We start from the raw sequence: 23,668 nt of genomic DNA, 5'->3' as shown, positions 1-23,668 counted from the left end.
AAGTATTCATCAAAGAACGACCAGTGATAGTGAAAAATAAATTTCCATCACCCCCAGTGGAAAGGGTTCCCTCCTCACCTATTATAAATATTCGAGAGAACTTCCCCTCCCTCCCTTCCCAAACAAAGACACCACCTTCAGTGGAGTCAAACTCGGGAAGTTCACAACCTCCCTCCGCACAATCTCAACAGGGACAGGGAGGTCTACTGAGCTTTCTGAGCTCAGAAAAATTCGTTCAATGGGTGGTAAGTACCCTACCACGTCTCATCAATGCCTTGAACATTGGTGAAGCCATTGCCATTCTTATTAGTGCACTCCCCTCCCTGTTGAACTAAAATGAATAATTTCAAAATTATTTCATTCAATGCAGATGGATTAAGACACAAAATAGACGAACTTCGTCACTTTCTTAGTGATCTGGATATAGATGTGGCTCTTATTCAGGAAACACAAATGCCAACTTCTATTCCATTAAATTCCCCTCATACCACTGCCTTCGCTACGACCGCCTCCCTAATGAGCTTAATCAAACCCATGGTGGTGTAGCCCTTCTAATACACAGACATACATTTCCATGTCCCATCATCTCCCACACATACAAGTATGTGCAATCAAGCTGCTCAACCTGACATATTGGATTATGCATTGTCAGTGGGACTCACAAGAACCTCCCTGGTTGAGGTGGTCGAGGACCTGTCTTCAGATCACCTGCCAGTGTTGTTCACTCTTGTGAATCCCGACTACATTGCAAGACCACCTCCACATCGCCTTACAGTGAAGTGGAGGAAGTATCATGAAAGTGTGTCAAACTCTATTCCCATCCTTCCAAGCACACATTCGAACACTGTCGACTTGGAAGCTCATACAGCAAATATTACGGAAGTTATAAAAACAGCACTAGCTGATAACACTTCCTTAGCCCCACCCCAACGACGCTCACTACTTCCCACTGAAATTCAAGTGGCTATCAGAGAGCGCCGCAGCACTCGCAAACGTTGGCAGATAACACGAGCTCCTGCTGACAAATATGCATTTAATAGAGCATCGAACAAATGCTCTCAACTACTTAAACTACATCGCCTCCAATCCTGGGAAGAGTATCTCACCTCTTTGCCACCCAACTCAGCCTGGCAAGCTACCCGTAAACTTCTCAGGAAAAAACCTCCAAACTCTCCACTTGAGGGCCCAAATGGGCTAATCTTCTCAGACCAAGAGAAAGTGGATGAGTTTGCCTCCCATCTAGAACTCCACTTCTCAAATCCACCCGTCCCTCATAGTCAAGAGCTCGGCACCCACTTTAGAAAAATAGTTGACAGTGTTTTAGTAACAGTGCAAGACCCCACCCCAAATAATCTCTCACCTTTTACAATGGGAGATATAACAAATGCACTTAAAAATACAAATCCAAAAAAGGCCCCAGGTCTTGATGGTATTTCTGGAAAGGCCATCTTAAATGCGCCTCCAGAGCTAGCCCAACACCTGCTTGTAATTTTCAATTCCATTCTGAACACCCAACACTTCCCCTCAGAATGGAAAAAGAGCAAATTATTCCTGCTCCTAAAGCCAGGAAAACGCTCCACCCTACCATCCAGCTACAGGCCAATCTCCATACCCTGCTTTTTCTCAAAGCTTTTTGAGAAAATGTTTCTGGAGAAACATATAAGAAATACATTAGATAGTGTGATAAGGCCAGAGCAGTTTGGATTTCGTGCAGGTTGTTCAACAACACTGCAACTAATGAAATTCTGCTCTCAGTTATCAGATTCTTTCAACAAGAAAGAGCACGTGGCTGCAGTCTTTATAGACTTCAAAGCAGCCTTCGACACTGTGTGGCTGGATGGACTACTCTATAAACTTTCATCTGTCTTTCCACCTTCAACAATAAGACTCTTCAAGTCATACCTTACTAATAGGTATTTTGAAGTTCACAACCAAACCCCATCTTCAGTAAACTCTTCAGCTCTCACCCCAGCAACAGCAGGTGTCCCCCAAGGATCTGTGCTTGGACCTATCCTCTACTCCTTCTTCATCAATGACATGCCATCTCTACCTTCAGTTCAAACAAGTCTATTTGCTGATGACACCACATTCCACTCGAGCAGCATGAATCTGAATAGGGCGGCCAGGAATGTTCAAGAGCAATTAAACCTGCTTACATCCTGGTGTTCATCCTGGAAGGTAGAGATAAATCCAACTAAATGTGTGGCTGTCGCCTTTTCCCGAAAACTCAAACTTCCTCCCACTCTCAAAATCCATGGCCACGCCCTGCCATGGTCCCATACCGTTAAGTACCTAGGTGTAACTCTGGATAGAACACTGACTTTCAAACAACACATTAAAGTGAAAATTCAACACTGTCGTGTGCTGTTTGTACAACTATTCCCCCTACTTATCACCCCTTCACTCCCCCTGAAATTTCGGCTGCTCATATTCACAGCCATCATCAGAGCATACCTGACCTATGCCGCCCCAGTCTGGTTCCCATATCTATCGAAGACCAATAGAAAACGTCTATTTGGCCTTCAAAACAGAATCATCAGAACCATCTGCAACTTTCACTACACAGTGAATAATAGGTTACTCTATGAATATGCCAGTACCCCTCAATTACTCAACTTCATTCAGCTCACATCTCGAAAGCTTCATGATACAGCTTCTATCTCGTGGCGTACATCAATAAGGCAGATGTACGAAATACCACGACCACCTCAAACCCACAAGCCACTCCCATTTCAACAATGGTGGCCTGATTGACAGTTAGCAGTTCGTGCCAGCAGCTGATTGTCAGTCAGCCACTGTTCACAGTATTCCATTCCCTAGGAGAGAACCCTTCTCCATTACCACTTCTCCCAAAAAAAAGTAGACTTGGCAGAAAAAAAAAAAAAAAAAAAAAAAAAAAAAAAAAAAATCATTTATATACATATATACATATTTATACATATTATAACTTTGAAAATTAAATGGAAATCGAACTAGATTAGTATATCAGATATTGATTAATATTAGAAAAAGGAAAATTAGAGAATAATAGAAAAATAAATAAGAATAAATAAAGATAAAATTGCCAAGCTCTACTGAAGGTCTTATATATCAGGAACCCCCAACTTCAGCACTGTTATTACTTTGAGCAGTCATAGAGCTCCATAGCTCAAGACACTGCCGAGTTAGGGTGCAATGACTCACCCTAACATGTTCCACCAGTAGCGTAGTATGCCTAATTCTTTAAAGTGGCTCCTACAGGACTCTAAAGACATAATACCTTTGATCGCTCTAACAGCTTTTTTGGAGCTTGAACACCCTCTCCAAATTCTGGCACGACCCACCCCACACAATAATGGCATAGCGGATGTGTGACATCATGAGTGAGTGGTAGGCTGCCGTTGTGAGTTTGGTATCATTCAATCTTCTTATTTGTCGGAGTGCAAAGACTCCAGAAGCAATCCTCCCACAGAGCTGATCAGTATAGCAATCCCAAGAGAGATGCTGATCCAGAGCAACCCCTAGGAATTTCACGAAATGAGGCTGGTTAACATTTTTTTCATTTATCTGTACATTAATAAGTTGATTTATCCTGGAATTATTTCTATGTGTAAATTGTAAAAAATGGGATTTTGATTTATTAATTCCTAATTTGAGTTGAGAGAAGTACTGGGCTATGGCATTAATGTTCAAGAAAGATTCTATTTCTAACACACTTGCATCCTGAGAGCTGCAAATGTATGATGTGTCATCGGCATACATTAAAACTCTACCCTGGGAAATAACTTTTGGTACATCATTTACATATAGCAAAAACAACAAAGGGCCAAGTAAGAGCCCTGTGGTACACCAGCCTTCACTGATACTCTATCCGATAAGTAATGAATTATCTTCCCTTGTTATTTCCACACACTGAGACCTATCCAGGAGATAGGACCTGAACCATTCCAGTTCAACATCTCTCACACCCACCAACTCCAGCTTCCTTAACAAAATTGAATGGTCAACGCAATCGAAAGCTTTGCTTAGATCCAGAAAAATTCCAACAGCATTCTCACCCTTATCCATCATATCAATTATATCCTCAAAAATGGATACAATTGCCGTCTTTGTGGATCTTTCTCTCTGAAACCGATTCTGCTCCTTGGCCAGAATTTGATTTTTAGCAAGATGTTCAACAAAGCGAAACATCATACACTTCTCAAAAACCTTACCAATAGAATTCCCAAGAGTAATAGGTCTGAAATTATTTGCAAGGTTTCCCTCACCGCCTTTGTGAATGGGTACTACTTTTGACTCTTTTAATTTATCAGGGAATACACCGTACTTCAAAGATTCATTTACCAAATGGGTGAGTGGATCTAATAAGTATTCTTTACAAGACTTCAACACCATAGTAGATATCCCATCCAGACCAGTTGACTTTTCACCTTTTAGACTATTTAATATCTTATCTATCTCCTCTCTAGTAAAAGGAGCAGCTATGAATTTATTCACAATACGTACTTGCTCTGTCATCATAGGAGTCAGAGAAAATGTTGTAATTTAATTGTACAGAGACATTATTCTTTATTCCAGCCTCCTGAAAAAATTTATTAAAATAGTTGGAAACTTCAAAGCCTCCTCTCAAAACCGTTCCCTCTTCTGTTACAACTTCGTCTATATAACAGTTCTCATTCCTCCGTTTCAACACACCCCTCTCTTCATTTATCACCCTCCAGACAGAAAGATTCAAATTGTTGGACTCCCGTAAAGAATCTACTGTAAATTTACGCTTAGCCTTTCCAATTTCATTCGATCATACCTAATAACTAGTAATTGAGAAAGAAACAACATGTACATCCCAAAACTGATCCTTCTCTGAAATTTCATAGACATTACAAGAGTCCGGCAACAAAATTTTAAAAAGTAGTTAAATAAATAATAATTGATAAACGAAAATCCTAAGTTATCAATTTTCCATCTATAGTTATAAATGGTTTACTAATAGGGTTAAAATTGAGACAACTTGAGGGAATATAGAGTACTGCGGATGCGCTCTGTTTCTGTCAATCAGTTTTGCACTAGCCGACTGGGCAGCAATCCTTATGACCTCTTCCTAAAGGTGGGTTTTCGTTTGTGCGTAAATGCCGTCGTCAACCACGACAGGGCGAGGATCTCAGATTGGGTAGATTTCAATTTGTCTAAATAATCTAATAATTATGTTCAATAATTGAATAATTTGTGCATAAACTTCTGCAGTCGACGACGACAGGCATTGTTGTCTGAAGAAATTTATATTGTCAAAATTTCAAGTGTGCTAAAACAGCTGATCCAATTTTTCGTTATTTGACTTTATTATCGAATAGATAAATTACATTATAATTATAATGTTTTAATGGGAGAGGTCAAGTTTATATTCTAAAATGGCAATATGTTGATATTATTAGAAATGTTTTGATTATTCGATAATAAACTCGAATAAAGAAAAGTTATTGGATCAGCTGTTTTAGCACACTTGAAATTTTGACAATATAAATGTTTTCAGACAACAATGCCTGTCGTCGTCTACTGCGGAAGTTTATGCACAAACAAAAACCCACCTTTAGCCAACCAGTGCAGTCATAATGAAATGCATGTTTCATGCTCTAAAGACGAGGTATGCTGTTGAAAGCATCAAATAATGACCATGCGATTGAATGAATGAATGAATGAACTGGCATCTGCCCTATTTTCGTGACTGAACGTATTTTATTCATAGCTTTGTGTCTAAAGTTTTGTAAAAACTATTTTTATTATAATATTACTTTATATTTGTCTCAGATTTTCTGATGAACCATCTGTACAATTGATAAGGAGGATACAGGAAACATATCTTCATTGATGAACATACAGTACTGTTCTTTATTATATCACTAGTAACTACTATTATTTACATAATTTCGTTCAAAAAATTTTATATTCCTTCGATGACATTCCCATTGTCATATTATTTTCATTGTCTTCCCCAAAATTTGTTCATAGTTTTGTGTCAATAGGAACTATTTATATATATTATTTGTCTAGTTTTGTTGGATTCCAAAGCCTCCAGATTTCCGCCTTGTGATTTCTTTATTGCCTTGAGTGGTTGATGAGAAAAAAAGTTATTACATTGAATCATCAAATATGTTGATCATCAGTAAGATGATTTTTTGAAATAATATTAACTGTGGATGGTGTATTTGACTAACGTACTATTTTGCAGAGTGTTGGTGCTTGACAAAGGCCAGATTGCTGAATATTCATCACCGGCCGAGTTGTTGAAATCGAAAACGTCGTTATTCTATTCAATGGTTCACGACGCGGGTCTTGTATGACAGTAATTGATCAATTTAGAAAAGTATCATCAACTGCCTTCAACGATCTTTTGTAATAAAATGATAATTCTAGTGTAGTTTGATTATGTCTAGAATGTAAGCTCCCACCAGTTTTGTATTGCAATTCCCAATTAAACATCACCCACTCACATGATTTGGTAATAGGTTGTTGTTTCTAAGCGTTTCAACTGGTTTCAGTTTTTGTCAATAAAATAATTCCAAACGTGTATTCTATCATTTCATAAAACTGTTCATGAGCTTCGAAATGATATTAAGAATTTATAGCAATAATTATTGGAAAGTTTCCCTCTTTAATGGGAAATGATTTTATGAAAATTACGAAAATGATCATTTTCAATTCGTAATAGCTCACGAATCAGTCTTTAATAGTTACTACTTATGATTTTTAGATTTAATTTTGTTAGGAAATTAAAAAATATATATATATATTGAAAAATGTTACATATCCTCGAATTATTTTAGTGATATTCTTTTAATCAAGGAAAACAGCATAGGTTTTAAGTAATTCAAATTGAGCAGCTATCAGACATAACCTGAAATTCAGTGATTGATTTTTAATTTGTAATGTAGGTCTTGTTTTGTTTTACGATTTAACGTTTTGAATAGTCTTTTCCATGTACAGTCAAGGAGATGGAATGTAATGAGATAGCTTTTCATGAACGTATTTGAGGAGTAAAATAGAAATGCCATTAAAATGGTTATAATTAGAACCACATTTCCTTTCATAATGTGTATCGAATAATATTTCTGCCGTTGCCATTTCGAATCGAGAATCAAAAGGAATTAAATTTTACAAGTTTTATAAATTTTAGAGTCTAACAAAAATTCTATATTTTTAGAATTTATTTTTTTAGCTGTGTTCTTGAGTTGCCAAACTTCAAAGTTAAAGATCTACCTTCTTAAGTTTTTAATAGATAAACACTAGCCAAACTTCATCTTGCCATTAAAACATCACATGTAAACGTTTTATGGGTAACTACTATATTTGTATCCTAATAATTAATCCATGCTTTAAATTAATTTATAGTTTTATTTTTGAAAATGTTTTTGAATTTTTTATGTCTAGTGCCTTCACCAAAATTTTAATCAACATTTCACTTGCATAATTTTGAATATAACTTGAATGTTTTTTCAAGTGCATTGATGATATTTAAACGATGTAAGCTCAAAATGATATATCAAAAAATAACCAGATTGTAATATTATTTGCTATTGCTTAAATACATGTAAAATTTATTTAAGTTTGATTTATTGCACAAGACTAAGTTATATTATATCTTTGAATGAGAAAATGATTTACAATTATATCTAATATTTGTCTGTGTTAACAAAATCACAATTAATAATTTGTACTTAATGATGATACGAGTTTTTTCTGGTAGTCTCTAGATATTTGCATTTATTATCAGCTATATGCTGATCTCATGTTTCTATAAAAAGTTTATTTCAAATTCGTGCCAAATTACAAGTACTTACGAGGTGAGACTATTTACTGGTGATTCACTTTACTAGCGAATTTCTAACATTTAAAGTTACTACGTTATTGCGAAATACTTTTTATTCATTTTATCTGATCAAACTACAGTATGTACTTACAAAATGATTTATTTTGTACTGAATCTTAAAATTTTACAAGATAATTTTCAATCTTGTTTTATGTTCCTCCTTTTATTGGTTCCATTGATATTAAAATATTGTAGAAATAGTGACAAAGGTATATAATATGTAATGTATAAGAAAATTTATATTGTCAAACTTGAATATTATTTTTGAAAGTACAAAATGGAATTTATTTGTGAATAAATTTTACAAATTCTCATTAAAATCGATTAAGTTATATGATTATCATTATTAACTATTGTTAATTCTTCTGGTCCTGGTTCACAATAGCTCTAGTACCTTCTGGTAGTTCATCAGTTTCAAAACTGAGTAAACTTGGGAATGAAAGTATCAGTAAATTTACCAACCCGGTTGCCATAGATCACAGTATATCTACATGATCGATAAAGAATTGATTTTTTCATGATTATGAAAAAAATTATTGTCACTCATAAACTACCGGTACGTTTATGCTTCTATGTTCTATCTGTATACAGTTGTAGTATCAGAGACAAGAAATATAGCTTATCCTTTATCCTTTAAGCTTATCCTTTATCTACGGTAGTTTTTGCATATAACTGAGCGTGCAAGTAAAAGTATGAGTACTAATAGTTATTGCTATGGCATAATATTTCTTAGCAAAAACCATTGCTCATACAAAGTAAGTTAGAGTGAGCTATTACAGTATGGTACTCTATAGGCCTACATTATGGTCAATGAGAGTCTCATATTGTTTCTGATTGCTTTAATTTTGCAATTTCATCGATTCAGTTTTTTCCTCACGCTTCAAACAGCTTTGTTGGAGCAATATTTATTCTATTCATAAATTTGAATTGAATTATTTCAATTCTAGAAATTTTATCACCGTACCTAAAGTAGTCTACCCTATTACAATGATAAATTTAATGTAATGGATGTCAGTGGCGAATTCAGAAAACAATTTTGGGGGGGATCATAACATTGGCATAGAAAGCACCTATGCTTTTGACGGGTCTGGGGGGTATCCCCAATTGGGGCCCTCATCAAAGGGGGTCGAAAGGGGATCCAAAATTTTGAAAATATACCTTCAATTTGGGGATAAGTTACAGTTTTCTATAGAAAAAGCTGCTATAGAGTACACACCTTTCATATCAACTATTGCATAGAACTAGATGAACTATAATCAATATAATATAAGCTACATTGAATTTCTTCATAGTAATAGCCTTGTAAAAAGTAACAAAGTAGGATTAACTTTGAAGTGCTATTAGTCCATATAAACTATAGGCCTACCTCTCATCATCTAGCTTATAATTAGCTTATCGTATTGTGCTATTCCCTCATCCCTTATCCATTTTTACTTTCCTTGCCCTATTACCATAGGTAAGGAAAGTATTGCTTTCCAAAAAAAATTAAGGTACCCTAATTTCAAGTTTTCTATACGTTTCAAGGTCCCCTGAGTCCAAAAACACGATTTTTAGGTGTTGGTCTGTGTGTGTGTGTATGTCTGTGAACACGATAACTCTATTCCTAATCAACCGATTGACTTGAAATTTTAAACTTTAGGTCCTTATACCATTAGGATCCGACAATAAGAAATTCAATTCAAAATGGCGGATAACTACTAAAAAACTGTTTTTACTTTTTTTACGTTTTTCTCGAAAACGGCTCTAACGATTTCTTTCAAATTTATACCATGGATAGCTATTTATAAGCCCTATCAACTGAAATAAGTCCCATTTCTGGGAAAATTGCAGGAACTCCGTAATATTCTTGAGAAAAACGGCGGATAATTACTAAAAAACCATGTTTTTCACGATTTTCTCAAAAATGACGACCGATTTTTTTCAAATTCATTCTCTGTATAGTTATTTATCAGCTCTATCAACTGGCGTGAGTCTCCTTTCTGGGAAACTAATGGGGGGTCCAACCCATCCTTGAGAAATGGACTTTGTAACCTCCTTCTCGTGCATGAGGTAGGTAGGTAGGTAGAGCAATTCATAAAAAGAACACATAGTCGAGATATTCCATCTGTAGAACAGCTGTTTTGACGACTTTTAAAACAAATCATCGAATTTTACAATAATTTACACAAAGGAAAAAGTATTCTGAAAACAATTATATATACACATATACAGAAGTCTGATCTTAGTTTCAAATAATTATGTTTTCGCCAATCGTCATTATTGACCGAGGGAAGTGAGGTCTAAGATTCAAGTCGACGGTTTGGCATTTCTCTTAATGTTTATTTATGTTTTTATGTTGCGCATTCACGGCGAAACGCGGTAATAGATTTTCATGAAATTTGACAGGTATGTTCCTTATTAAATTGCGCGTCGACGTATATACAAGGTTTTGGAAATTTTGCATTTCAAGGATAATATAAAAGGAAAAAGGGGCCTCCTTCATACGCCAATATTAGAGTAAAAATCAGACTATAGAATTATTCATCATAAATCAGCTGACAAGTGATTACACAGATGTGTGGAGAAGCCAGTCTATTGCTGTATTTCCATAAGGTCTATAGTTTCAATCTTGTGGACAAAGACCTTAAAGATGTCTTGTGGACAAAGACCTTATCTCTTCAAGGTCTTTGCTTGTGGATGAGAATACTGCGTGAGGTCTACTGTTCACAGAACTACTAGTGTTATTCCCCCAAATTATTCTAGTTTAAGAATGGGGCTTACAGTTCAAAGAGCAAGGAAAGTTGTGTGAGTGTACCACACCAGATTTTTCCGACTTATATTATGAAAAAATATGACATAGAAGCTAATTTTTGTGGCTGATCCAGGTGATCTGGGCACAAAAAAAATCAGGTCCCATTTCGTAGTGGTGATAAATGATACCCTCCCACAAGATATCATCTCATCATGAAAATTAATTAACATTTGGATTTTCCCTCACTAACTTTATTTCATTTTCAAGTCTATAAATTTCTGATGCAATGGTTTTCAAATGAAATAATTTATTTAAATTCAATTTTGCCGGAAAATGAAGTAGGCCTAAAGATTTAATTAATTGTTATCATACAATATTATTGAGACGCTTCGCATGAAAATTGAAATTGATAATGCTGAATGCTTTATGAAATCTTTCTCTCCCTATATTTATATATAGCGTTGGTTCTCTGAAGCTTGCATCTTGCATTCTTGCCTTCTTGGATTCTTGCATCTTGCATAAACTTACTTGCAACGGCTTTGCATACATCACAGACAAAGAGACAAACAAATAATGCCTTTCTTTACCACAAGACATCGCTAACAACGTTGGCAACGTCTCAGATAATAAAATATATATTAAAAAATGTTATCAATAAATTATATTATCACATTGGAAATGACTGGATTTTTACTTTCCTTGCCCTATTATCATAGGTAAGGAAAGTATTGCTTTCCAAAAAAATTTAAGGTACCCTAATTTCATGTTTTCTATACGTTTCAAGATCCCTTGAGTCCAAAAACATGATTTTTGGGTGTTGGTCTGTGTGTATGTGTGTGTGTGTGTGTTGTGTGTGTGTGTGTGTGTATGTCTGTGAACACGATAACTCCATTCCTAATTAACCGATTGACTTGAAATTTTAAACTTAAGGTCCTTATACCATGAGGATCCGACAATAAGAAATTCAATCAAAGATGGCGGAAAAATGGCGGATAATTACTAAAAAACCATGTTTTTCACGTTTTTCTCGAAAACGGCTCTAACGATTTTTTTCAAATTTATACCATGGATAGCTATTTATAAGCCCTATCAACTGGCATAGTTCTCATTTCTGGGAAAATTCCAGGAACTCCGTAATATTCTTGAGAAAAATGGCGGATAATGACTGAAAAACCATGGTTTTCTCGAAAACGGCTCTAACGATTTTTTTCAAATTTATACCATGGATAGCTATCTATAAGCCCTATCAACTGACATGAATCTCATTTTTGGGAAAATTGCAGGAGCTCCGTAATATTCTTGAGAAAAATGGCGGATAATGACTAAAAAACCATGTTTTTCACGGTTTTCTCGAAAACGGCTCCAACGATTTTCTTCAAATTCATACCATAGATAGCTATTTATAAGCCCTATCAACTGACATGAATCTCATTTTTGGGAAAATTGCAGGAGCTCCGTAATATTCTTGAGAAAAATGGCAGATAATTACTAAAAAAACATGTTTTTCACAATTTTCTCAAAAATTACTTGACCGATTTTTTTCAAATTCATACCCTGTATAGTTATTTATCAGCTCTATCAACTGGCATGAGTCTCCTTTCTGAGAAACCAATGGGGGGTCCACCCCATCCTTGAGAAATGGACTTTGTAACATCCATCTCGTGCATGAGGTAGGTAGGTAGAGCAGTTTATAAAAAGAACGCAGTCATAGTCGAGATATTTCATCTGTAGAACAGCTGTTTTGATGACTATTGAAAAAATCATCGAGTTTCACAATTTTCACAAAGGAAAAAGTACTCTGAAAACAATATTATTATTTATAAACATATATAAAGTAGTCTGATCGTAGTTGCAAATATTTTGCCGCCAATCGTCATTATGTTATTCCCCTAAATTATTCTCGTCTAAGAATGAGGCTTACAGTTCAATGAGCAAGGAAAGTTGTGTGAGTGTACCACACCAGATTTTTCTATTTATAATTATTATAAAATAATATTTAAATAATATTCATTTAATATTTTATATAAAAAACACAACTGCATTTCGAATAAATAAAACTAAAACTCACCATTCCAATATTATTCCATAATAATAATTATAAATAGAAAAATCCAGTAATTTTCAATATAATAATATAATTTATTAATAACATTTTAAAAATATATTTTTACTTTCCTTGCCCTATTACCATAGGTAAGAAAAGTATTGCTTTCCAAAAAAAATTAAGGTACCCTAATTTCATGTTTTCTATACGTTTCAAGATCCCTTGAGTCCAAAAACATGATTTTTGGGTGTTGGTCTGTGTGTGTGTGTATGTGTGTGTGTGTGTGTGTATGTCTGTGAACACGATAACTCCATTCCTAATTAACCGATTGACTTGAAATTTTAAACTTAAGGTCCTTATACCATGAGGATCCGACAATAAGAAATTCAATCAAAGATGGAAGAAAAATGGCGGATAATTACTAAAAAACCATGTTTTTCACGTTTTTCTCGAAAACGGCTCTAACGATTTTTTTCAAATTTATACCATGGATAGCTATTTATAAGCCCTATCAACTGGCATGGTTCTCATTTCTTGGAAAATTTCAGGAGCTCCGTAATATTCTTGAGAAATATGGCGGATAATGACTGAAAAACCATGTTTTTCACGGTTTTCTCAAAAACGGCTCTAACGATTCTCTTAAAATTTATACCATGGATAGCTACTTATAAGCCCTATCAACTGGCATAAGTCTCATCTCTGGGAAAATTCAATGAGCTCCGTAATATTCTTGAGAAAAATGGCGGATAATGACTAAAAAACCATGTTTTTCACGGTTATCTCGAAAACGGCTCGAACGATTTTCTCCAAATTCATACCATGGATAGATATTCATAAGCACTATCAACTGGTATAAGTCTTATTTCTGGGAAAATTCCATGAGCTCCGTAATATTCTTGAGAAAAATGGCGGATAATGACTAAAAAACCATGTTTTTTACTGTTTTCTCGAAAACGGCTCTAACGATTTTCTTCAAATTTATACCATGGATAGCTATTCATAAGCCCTATCAAATGACATGAGTTTTTTTCTGGGAAAATTGCAGAAGCTCCGAAATATTGTTGAGAAAAATGGCGGATAATTGCTAAAAAACCATGTTTTTCACGATTTTCTCAAAAATAACTTGACCGATTTTTTTTAAATTCATACCCTGTATAGTTATTTATCAGCTCTATCAACTGGCATAAGTCTCCTTTCTGGGAAACCAATGGAGGGTCCACCCCATCCTTGGGAAATGGACTTGTAATCTCCTTCTCGTGCATGAGGTAGGTAGGTAGAGCAGTTCATAAAAATCTGGTGTGGTACACTCACACAACTTTCCTTGCTCATTGAACTGTAAGCCTCATTCTCAAACGAGAATAATTTAGGGGTCACAATAATTTAGGGGGGGGGGGGGAATAAAATAGGGTCACATCATGACAATTATTGGCGGCAACATATTATTTGCAACTACGATCAGACTACTGTATATGTGTATATATAATTATTGTTTTCGAGTTAAGTCGTCAAAACAGCTGTTCTACAGATGAATTATCTTGACTATGACTGTGTACTTTTTATAAACTGCTCTACCTACCTACCTACCTCATGCACGAGATGGAGGCTACAAAGTCCATTTCTCAAGGATAGGGTGGACCCCCCATTAGTTTCCCAGGAAAAAGACTCATGCCAGTTGATAGATCTGATAAATAACTATACAGGGTATGAATTTGAAAAAAATCGTTAGAGCCGTTTTTGAGAAAATCGTGAAAAACATGGTTTTTAGTCATTATCTCCTGAGCCTATGAGCTCCTGAAATTTTCCCGGAAATGAGACTCATACCAGTTGATAGGGCTTATAGATAGCTATCTATGATATGAATTTTAAGAAAATCGTTAAAGCCGTTTTCGAGAAAACCGTGAAAAACATGGTTTTTTCGTCATTATCCTCCATTTTTCTCAAGAATATTACAGAGCTTCTGAAATTATCCCAGAAATGAGACTCATGCCAGTTGATAGGGCTTATAAATAGCTATCCATGGTATAAATTTGAAGAAAATCGTTACAGCCGTTTTCGAGAAAACCGTGAAAAACATGGTTTTTTGTCATTATCCGCCATTTTTCTCAAGAATATTACAGAGCTCCTGAAATTTTCCCAGTAATGAGACTAATGCCAGTTGATAGGGCTTATAAATAGCTATCCATGGTATGAATTTGAAGAAAATCGTTAGAGCCGTTTTCGAGAAAAACGTGAAAAACATGGTTTTTTAGTAATTATCCGCCATTTTTCCGCCATCTTGAATTGAATTTTATTGAATTTCTTATTGTCGGATCCTCATGGTATAAGGACCTTAAATTTAAAATTTCAAGTCAATCGGTTGATTAGGAAATGGAGTTATCGTGTTCACAGACAGACACACATACACACACACACACACACACACACACACACACACACACACACACATACACACACACAGCCCAACACCCAAAAATCATGTTTTTGGACTCAGGGGGACTTGAAACGTATAGAAAACTTGAAATCAGGGTACCTTAATTTTTTTTGGAAAGCACTACTTTCCTTACCTATGGTAATATGGCAAGGAAAGTAAAAAGAACACATAGTCGAGATATTTCATCTGTAGAACAGCTGTTTTGACGACTTTAAAAAAATGACAACTAAAAAAAATAATCGAATTCCACAATTTACACAAAGGAAAAAGTACTCTGAAAACAATAATTATTCAATATACACATATACAAAAGTCTGATCGTAGTTTCAAATATGAGCAAGGAAAGTTGTGTGAGTGTACCACACCAGATTTTTATTATCTGAGACGTTGCTAGCGATGTCTTGTGGCAAAGAAAGGCATTAATTTTGTCTGTAAATGTTGTTGCAAAGCCGTTGTAGTTGGAACTTGCAACCAACGCTAGGGAGAAAAAGCAAAAGCACAGTGGCGGAGTGGCGAAAGCATTCAGCCCTATTACATTGAGCATTCTCAGTTTTCAATTTTCATGCAAAGTGTTGTGATTGTGATACTGTTTTATCCAGGTTAAAATGGCAAGAATAAAGGTAATTTGCGATTACTATTTCTTATTTTCATAGTTTATTGACCAATACCAACTTTTTTTAAAATAAATAAGTGAAGATTCGTGTTTGTAGTGCCGACTATTATTGTTTTGAAATCTTCATAACTAAGTTGATCTAAATTTTACCGCGTTCTCTTTCATTTTTTAAAATAATCAATGAAATTATTCCCATGTTGGTTGGAATTGAAATTGAAAATGCTTTTGTAGATTAAACATATTAATGCATTCATGTTGGTTTTTGTAAATGCTATGAAAACCTAGCCTACATACATAAACAAGTGCTATCTTGTGTTTGTGTCAGTGGAATTTAAACTTAGAAATAAAATAATAATTTATTGAAGAAATGAATTTAATACGCATTAAGGTGTCACGGACTGTTCATCTTCTCTTTGCTATTATGCTATGTTTATTGTAGTCTAATAATATTAAAAAAATATTAAGTGACAGACTAAATTCAAGCTTTTGAAGTGTTCAGAAAAAAACCGTTTATAGGCTAGACTCTAGACCTACATTATCTCATAATTTGCCATTTTTACTTCAAATTATTTATAGTTGCACCATTTGGTTGGTACACTAAATTAGAAATATCTTATGTAAATTTGACGAGAAATGTAGGCTACTGTAATGCAAGAAGTCAAAAAAGTTGAAAGTTGAGGCAAGACTCCATATTTTTAAAACATGTAAAAATAATTTTTTGATTTCCAGTTTTAAATGAGTAAACTTTTATTTTGTGATTGAAACGCATTTTCAAGTTATTAACCCCTATTGTAAAATATATTAGGCTAAGGTAAAGGTGCCAGTAGTTGACCATGCACTAGTAGTTGACCATTTTGTATGATAATTCGATTAAATAACAGTTCTGTATGCTTCAGCCAACTTCTAATGAGCTCTTCAAGTACCTACTGCCATCTTGCGGCATAAGCTAGAAGCTTAGCAATGAGCTACATCTGGTTTATAAATGGCTGACATTAGTTGGTGAGCAGTTCATGAAAGTATGTGGTATGTGTCTTTTTCTTATGAGATTTGATAAGAAGAGTGGTATCAGATAGCAGCTGTAAGAGCCAAATATTGGATTCATTGGGTAAGACTAGCAATAATTCTGTTTTTTAAAGTATTTTCTAAGTCAGATACACATGTTTCTAATAACATAACCCTACTTATACACCTTTTGGTGGGGGTGGTCATCTACTGAATCACATTTTCACAGATGAACTAGAGGTTGACCTGTGTGGTCAACTTCTGGTTCAATTGACTTGATTTTTTTATACATATAAATACATTTCCATAACCAACTTAAGTGGATAAAAGTTAAGAGCTTGTTCAAAATTGCAAAATAGGATGGGTTCTAGTGTTTGACCGTGTGGTCAATTACTGAATCAAGATATGGTCAACTTTTGAAACACACCTCCTCTGATGAGAGATTCATCTAATAAAATAGAGATAAAATATATTTCAACTGAATTTGAAAACTAAGGCCAATATATTAAACTCAAAAAATTATGACAAATATATTTTTTAGTGAAATAGGTAGTTCATCTTTTATAAAAAAGACAATGCACTTATGAGCATTTTACCAACTCTTTTACAGTGTACTTTAATCTGAGCCTAAGATGATGCTGAAAAATGACTAAGTGGGGTGCTTCAATTCTAAAAATTTGTTCTCTTTTTCAGGATTCCAAGATGCCTGGAGCCAAGAGTACATTTTTAAGCTACAATGAAGATGCTATGAAAGCTGCAGTTGAAGATGTGCGCCTGCACAAAACATCTATCCGGACAGCTGCAAAGAAATTTGGAGTTCCTAGAACAACATTGAAGTATAAATTGGAGGGTAAATCACCGATGGAAAGAAGAATGGGCCCACCTTCCATTCTATCAAAAGAAGAGGAGGCTAAAATAAGCAGATGGGTGGAGAACATGGCAAAAGCTGGTTTTCCAATCACTATTGAACAGTTATGCATCAGTGTGGAGAGATACTTAAAAGCCGTGAAACGTGATTCACCCTTTAAAGATGGAAGACCTGGCAGAACATGGGTCAAGAGTTTTCTTCGAAGAAATCCTCTTATTTCAAAAAGGGTCTCTCAAAATTTGACTGTCTCACGGGCAGCAGTTACTAGGGAAAGCATAATCAACTGGTTTTCAGAAGTGGAGCTGTATATTAATAGAGAGCATGGTGATGAAAAGCTTTTGGAAGACCCGTCTCGAATATTCAACTGTGATGAGTCAGCATTTTTTTTAAATCCAAAAGGCCCTAAAGTTCTTGCCAGGAAAGGTGATAAAACAGTTTATCAGAAAGTTAATGCTGATGAGAAAGAGTGCATCACAGTATTGGTAACTGGTAGTGCAAGTGGTGTTGTAGCTCCAACAACCTGTTTGTTCAAATACAAACGTATTCCTCAAGAAATTGCAGATAATTATCCAAAGGAGTGGGGGCTAGGAAAAACTGATTCAGGGTGGATGACTTGTGAAGCATTCTTTGAATTCATTGCTGATATTTTTCATCCATGGTTAGTGGAAAAACAAATCACTTTACCAGTTATCCTTTTCATTGATGGCCATGCTTCACATCTATCTTTCCAGACAAGCAAATTCTGTGAAGAAAATGGGATAATTCTGGTGGCTTTGCTACCCAATGCCACTCACATTTTGCAACCCATGGATGTTGCTGTTTTTAGAAGTCTCAAAGAAGGATGGAAGAATAAAGTACACAAGTGGAGGCTGGAAAACATTATTAAAGACGGTTCTCATCTCTTGAAAAAGAAAGATTTTGCAAAGCTATTACAAGAAGTGATAGATGAGAACGTTACAGAATCGATGTTGTCCAATGGATTCAAGAAATGTGGATTGTACCCATGGAATCCTCAAATAATTGAGGTACCAGGCCAAGAGCAAAGAGCATTCAAAGAGCAAGATGAAAGTGACTCAACTGAGCTGAAAATACAGTATTTTAAGCAAGGATTACGTTTCTTGAATGACATGATAGGGAAAGAAAAGCTCTCTGTTTTTGAAGCATCAACTGAAACATGGTGTGGAGATCCACTGGACACATCTTTGTTCGAGTGCTGGAAAAAAACAAAAATGGAACTGGAGAGACTTGAGGTGGATGTTAGGAACAATATAATTTCTGCCAACCTGTCACTGAATGATGATGCTGTAGAGTTGCCTGCTGATGGGAACAACGGTGATGAAACCCCTCCAACAGATATTGATGTAATTTTTGAGTTGTCTGGAACTGAGCCATGTGATTTGGGGAACAACGTTTCTGCCAACATATCACTGAATAATGCTGCTGTGGAGTTTCCTGATGATGAAAACAATATTGATGAAGCATGTTTAACAGATATAGATGTAATTTTTAATTTGTCTGAAACTGAGCCTTTTGTTGTTGGAAGCAATACTAACATATTACTAAATAAAGATGCTTCACAGTCTCCTGTTGATGGAAGCAATATAAATGAAGTTCTTTCGCCAAACCAGGATGCAGTTTTAGAATTGCTGCCAACAGATTTACATCCAGAACAGTCCACAGGGAAAGAAGATATGCAGGCAACAGATGTATCCACCAGCCCCCCTGACGGGCCATCAAAACAAGGAATACCAAGCCCATTCAAAAGACACTTTTTCTACCCTGAATCTGAGAACAATAAGAGAAGAAGGGTCGGAAGAGAAAGAGTACCAACAATAGTCTCAGGAAAACTTTGTCAACAATATTTTGAGAATAAAAGGAAGAAGAGAGAAGAATTTGAGCGATTGAAGATAGAGAGAGCCAACGAGAGAAAACGAAAGAAGGAAGAGATTGAGAAGCAGAAACAGAATAAACTTGAGTTTAAAAAGTTGAAAAGTACTCTGAAAACAATAATTATTTAATATACACATATACAAAAGTCTGATCGTAGTTTCAAATATGAGCAAGGAAAGTTGTGTGAGTGTTCCACACCAGATTTTTATTATCTGAGACGTTGCTAGCGATGTCTTGTGGCAAAGAAAGGCATTAATTTTGTCTGTAATGTTGTTGCAAAGCCGTTGGAGTTGGAACTTGCAACCAACGCTAGGGAGAAAAAGCAAAAGCACAGTGGCGGAGTGGCGAAAGCATTCAGCCCTATTACATTGAGCATTCTCAGTTTTCAATTTTCATGCTAAGTGTTGTGATTGTGATACTGTTTTATCCAGGTTAAAATGGCAAGAATAAAGGTAATTTGCGATTACTATTTCTTATTTTCATAGTTTATTAACCAATACCAACTTTTTTTAAAATAAATAAGTGAAGATTCGTGTTTGTAGTGCCGACTATTATTGTTTTGAAATCTTCATAACTAAGTTGATCTAAATTTTACCGCGTTCTCTTTCATTTTTTAAAATAATCAATGAAATTATTCCCATGTTGGTTGGAATTGAAATTGAAAATGCTTTTGTAGATTAAACATATTAATTGCATTCATGTTGGTTTTTGTAAATGCTATGAAAACCTAGCCTACATACATAAACAAGTGCTATCTTGTGTTTGTGTTCAGTGGAATTTAAACTTAGAAATAAAATAATAATTTATTGAAGAAATGAATTTAATACGCATTAAGGTGTCACGGACTGTTCATCTTCTCTTTGCTATTATGCTATGTTTATTGTAGTCTAATAATATTAAAAAAATATTAAGTGACAAGACTAAATTCAAGCTTTTGAAGTGTTCAGAAAAAAACCGTTTATAGGCTAGACTCTAGACCTACATTATCTCATAATTTGCCATTTTTACTTCAAATTATTTATAGTTGCACCATTTGGTTGGTACACTAAATTAGAAATATCTTATGTAAATTTGACGAGAAATGTAGGCTACTGTAATGCAAGAAGTCAAAAAAGTTGAAAGTTGAGGTAAGACTCCATATTTTTAAAACATGTAAAAATAATTTTTTGATTTCCAGTTTTAAATGAGTAAACTTTTATTTTGTGATTGAAACGCATTTTCAAGTTATTAAACCCCTATTGTAAAATATATTAGGCTAATACAGTATTATGCAATTTTGACAAACAACAAAGTTTGTAGGAAAACCCTATTATTTAGGCGTTTAGTTAAGGCTGTCACAATTGATTTGTTTAGTTAGATTAGGTTAGGTCTTTGGAACAATCCTAGAAAGTTTTAAAAAACGTTCGATGTTTTTAAACGGGTAGCACGGTATTGTAGTCTAGTAACTACAGGAGCGGACTGTAATTAAGATAGGCTACGATAGTGTAGGTTAGGTTAGGCTAGTTAAGTGAGGTTGGTCGATTTTGCATTAGTTTGGTGTTGTACTTCGATTAGCTATTTCTCACCAACAGCTAGTTCTAAACCAATCTTAGACTGGCCACTAACGGTATTACATGCATGTTTATCATGCACATACACTTTTTATCATCAGCAAAAGGCTTCTACCATAAAATAAACAATAAATAAACAACTATATATGCGTATGGTGCGAGCAGCAAAATACAAGGATGTAGTATTTATGTATAGGCTAATACATTTAACAAAAATAGAAAAAAAATTCAGTAAGCTAAAATACCGCGTACTACGTTTGCAAAACAAGATTATCAAGCCAGAGAATGGCATAGTCAAGAGCTAAATTTAATTGTTGCAGACCTCCATGGAATTTAGTTAGTGAGCATGACTCCGGGATGTGGTTCATCGTCTGAACCTCACTCTCACAGAGAGGAGAATCTGTTAAGACCCACCTGTGCATATTTCTATGAAATTTAATTGTTGCAGACCTCCATGGAATTTAGTTAGTGGGCATGACTCCAGGATGTGGTTCATCGTCTGAACCTCACACTCACAGAGAGGAGAATCTGCAAAGACCCACCTGTGCATATTTCTCTGACACCTGGTCCTGAAGCTATTCAGCCGTACCCAGAGGTGCCGAGGTCGATCAAAGCCATTTGCAAGCATTGTGGGATCAGTGACTAGCCTATTACTTTATTTCTCACTGATGACAAATGCCAGGCTGCTGGCCACTGTTGGTTGATTGTTTGATGATGTTCAGGGCATAGGGGGAAGAGCCAAGCCGGTTTTCTGGACCCTAGTCTCAGAGGGGCTGGTGAGTGCAGAAGTAAGTCTTCATGTATTGCTCTGACAGAAATTTCGTGCCTTCTTAGACCTGGTGGAGGGATGTTGCACTGGAAGCCACTCAGTCTCTGCATCAAACAGCCAGTAATTGTACGCATAGCACTATTCAGGGCAGCATCAATCAAGTGAGTGTGACTGCTTCCCATCCAGACTGGGGCCCCATACTCTGCAGCACTGTACACTAAAGCCACAGCTGTAGTTCTCAAAGTGCTAACTCTGCTTCCCCATGAAGACCCAGCCAGTCTTTGAAAGAGGTTTACTCTGGATGTCAATGTTTTCCTCAGCTTATCCAAATGTTCATGGTGAGAGACCTATCCAGAGTTATTCCCAAGTATGTGGGATGTTGGCTTTCTGGGATCCTCTCCTGACAAAAATTCACCACAGGAGCAACTCTTGCCTGTTGGCTATTCAGGTGAAATAAGTTGATATTAGTTTTATCAGGATTTAGCCCCCTGAAGAATGCTCTCTGTCTCTGCTATGCTCGAACCTTGTGCTGCAATAGCAATATCATCTGCATACATAAACATTTTACTTTTGTTAGTTTGGATGTGTTATGTATAGATATTGAATAGGACTGGTGAGGGGACTGAGCCTTGTGGTACACCATTATTAAGAACTACTTCTTGCTGATCTGCTCCCCCAGGTGCACTCTGTAGCATCGGTTTGATAGGAGGCTGTCAAATAGTAACACAAAAATAGATGTCAAAATAGATTCACAAGTCCTACACATTTGAATATTCTTCCCAGTTTCAGCAACAACCCTGACTTCCAAACAGTGTCAAATGCGGCTGTTAGGTCAATGAACACTTCTGTAGTCTTCTTTTTGACGTGACAACGTCTTATAAATTGGTTTGCCGGGTGACACTTCAAGAAACTGCGTTACGTTCCCACGTTATGCGCTCACAATGAGAGCGAGTGAGAGCGTTCGTTTCGGTTCACGGTCGTCTGGAAAGAGCACGAATAGGAGCAGTGGCGAGCAACGCAACAGCAACCGGAAGGCATTCACCTGGAGAGAGAGTGAAACGGAGCAATCTCCTGCGACTATTTTATTTATTTTTTATTTTATTCAATTCTTCACGTAAAAATCACAAAAGCAGAGCTAGGCTCTAGTGATGTGTGAAATGTCATTTAATTATTCAAAATGGGAAAAAGAAAGAAAAAAAAGACCATGAGTGTGGATCACTTATAAACCCACTGTCATACCCCAACCCAAGGCAAACCAACTATTACATAAATAGAACACTAGCAGTGACCATACTATATTGGCAAATCATGTAGAGGCTATCTTCTCAAAAAATTCCTCAACTTTATAGGGACTGCATACCTATCACTGCGCCACTACTTAGTGTTATACAAATAAGTTATATAAATAAATACTTATACAAATAAGTATAAGTGAATAGGTATAAGTGTAAGTATAATAGGTATAAGTGAATAGGTTATGTTATAGTAATCACAATGTTGTGGTAGTTTTCAATCACAAAAGTAGTATAAATCGTTTCTCAGCCAATAATAATTTGTTTAACTTGAAAAAATGAGCGCGACTTGCTATGTAAAGAATTGAATCGAGCACAGTTAGCCCGCCTAAGAGCGAGAGAGACAGAGTGATTTTGTTGAGGATGTGTGAAGGTAAAAATAAAATTTTGTTAATATGAAATTCAGTGCAAGATTCTTTGTATAAATTAATGTTTTAAATATAATTCTTTGTATAAATAAATGTTTTAAATTGTTACTATTATTTCATCCTTCTTCCTACTATAGGAATGAATATTCACATTAAAATTATTTTACCACTCAAAGTCGTTGTCACGTAAAACTTTCGCCCGTATACCAACTTTACAGGCAACTATGCAATTTTTTTTATTCTGAAAACCTCTTTCAATGCGGGTGGTAA

The 23,668-nt window shown here is 35.4% G+C and overlaps 2 protein-coding genes across 4 annotated transcripts in view; both read left to right on the top strand.

The window, feature by feature from the left end:
* LOC111055319 (multidrug resistance-associated protein 1) overlaps nt 1-8,183 on the top strand; it is a 79,699-nt gene extending 71,516 nt beyond the window's left edge. For all 3 annotated transcript variants that reach the window (XM_039427819.1, XM_039427817.1, XM_039427818.1), the window contains exon 31: nt 6,203-8,183. In XM_039427819.1, coding sequence (XP_039283753.1) covers nt 6,203-6,314 — 112 coding nt within the window. In that variant the 3' untranslated portion in view covers nt 6,315-8,183. The remainder of the gene's footprint in view (nt 1-6,202) is intronic.
* An 8,447-nt stretch (nt 8,184-16,630) lies between these two features.
* Nucleotides 16,631-23,668, top strand: part of LOC111055316 (protein hsr-9) — a 41,172-nt gene continuing 34,134 nt past the window's right edge. The window contains exons 1-2 of the mRNA XM_039429399.1: nt 16,631-16,764; nt 17,355-19,281. Coding sequence (XP_039285333.1) covers nt 17,364-19,281 — 1,918 coding nt within the window. The 5' untranslated portion in view covers nt 16,631-16,764; nt 17,355-17,363. The remainder of the gene's footprint in view (nt 16,765-17,354; nt 19,282-23,668) is intronic.

This window comes from Nilaparvata lugens, chromosome 5 (genome assembly GCF_014356525.2).
Source record: "Nilaparvata lugens isolate BPH chromosome 5, ASM1435652v1, whole genome shotgun sequence".
NCBI classification, from domain to species: Eukaryota; Metazoa; Arthropoda; class Insecta; order Hemiptera; family Delphacidae; genus Nilaparvata; species Nilaparvata lugens.
Note: the sequence above shows the minus strand (reverse complement) of the source record. Positions and strands in the feature narration are given on the sequence as shown.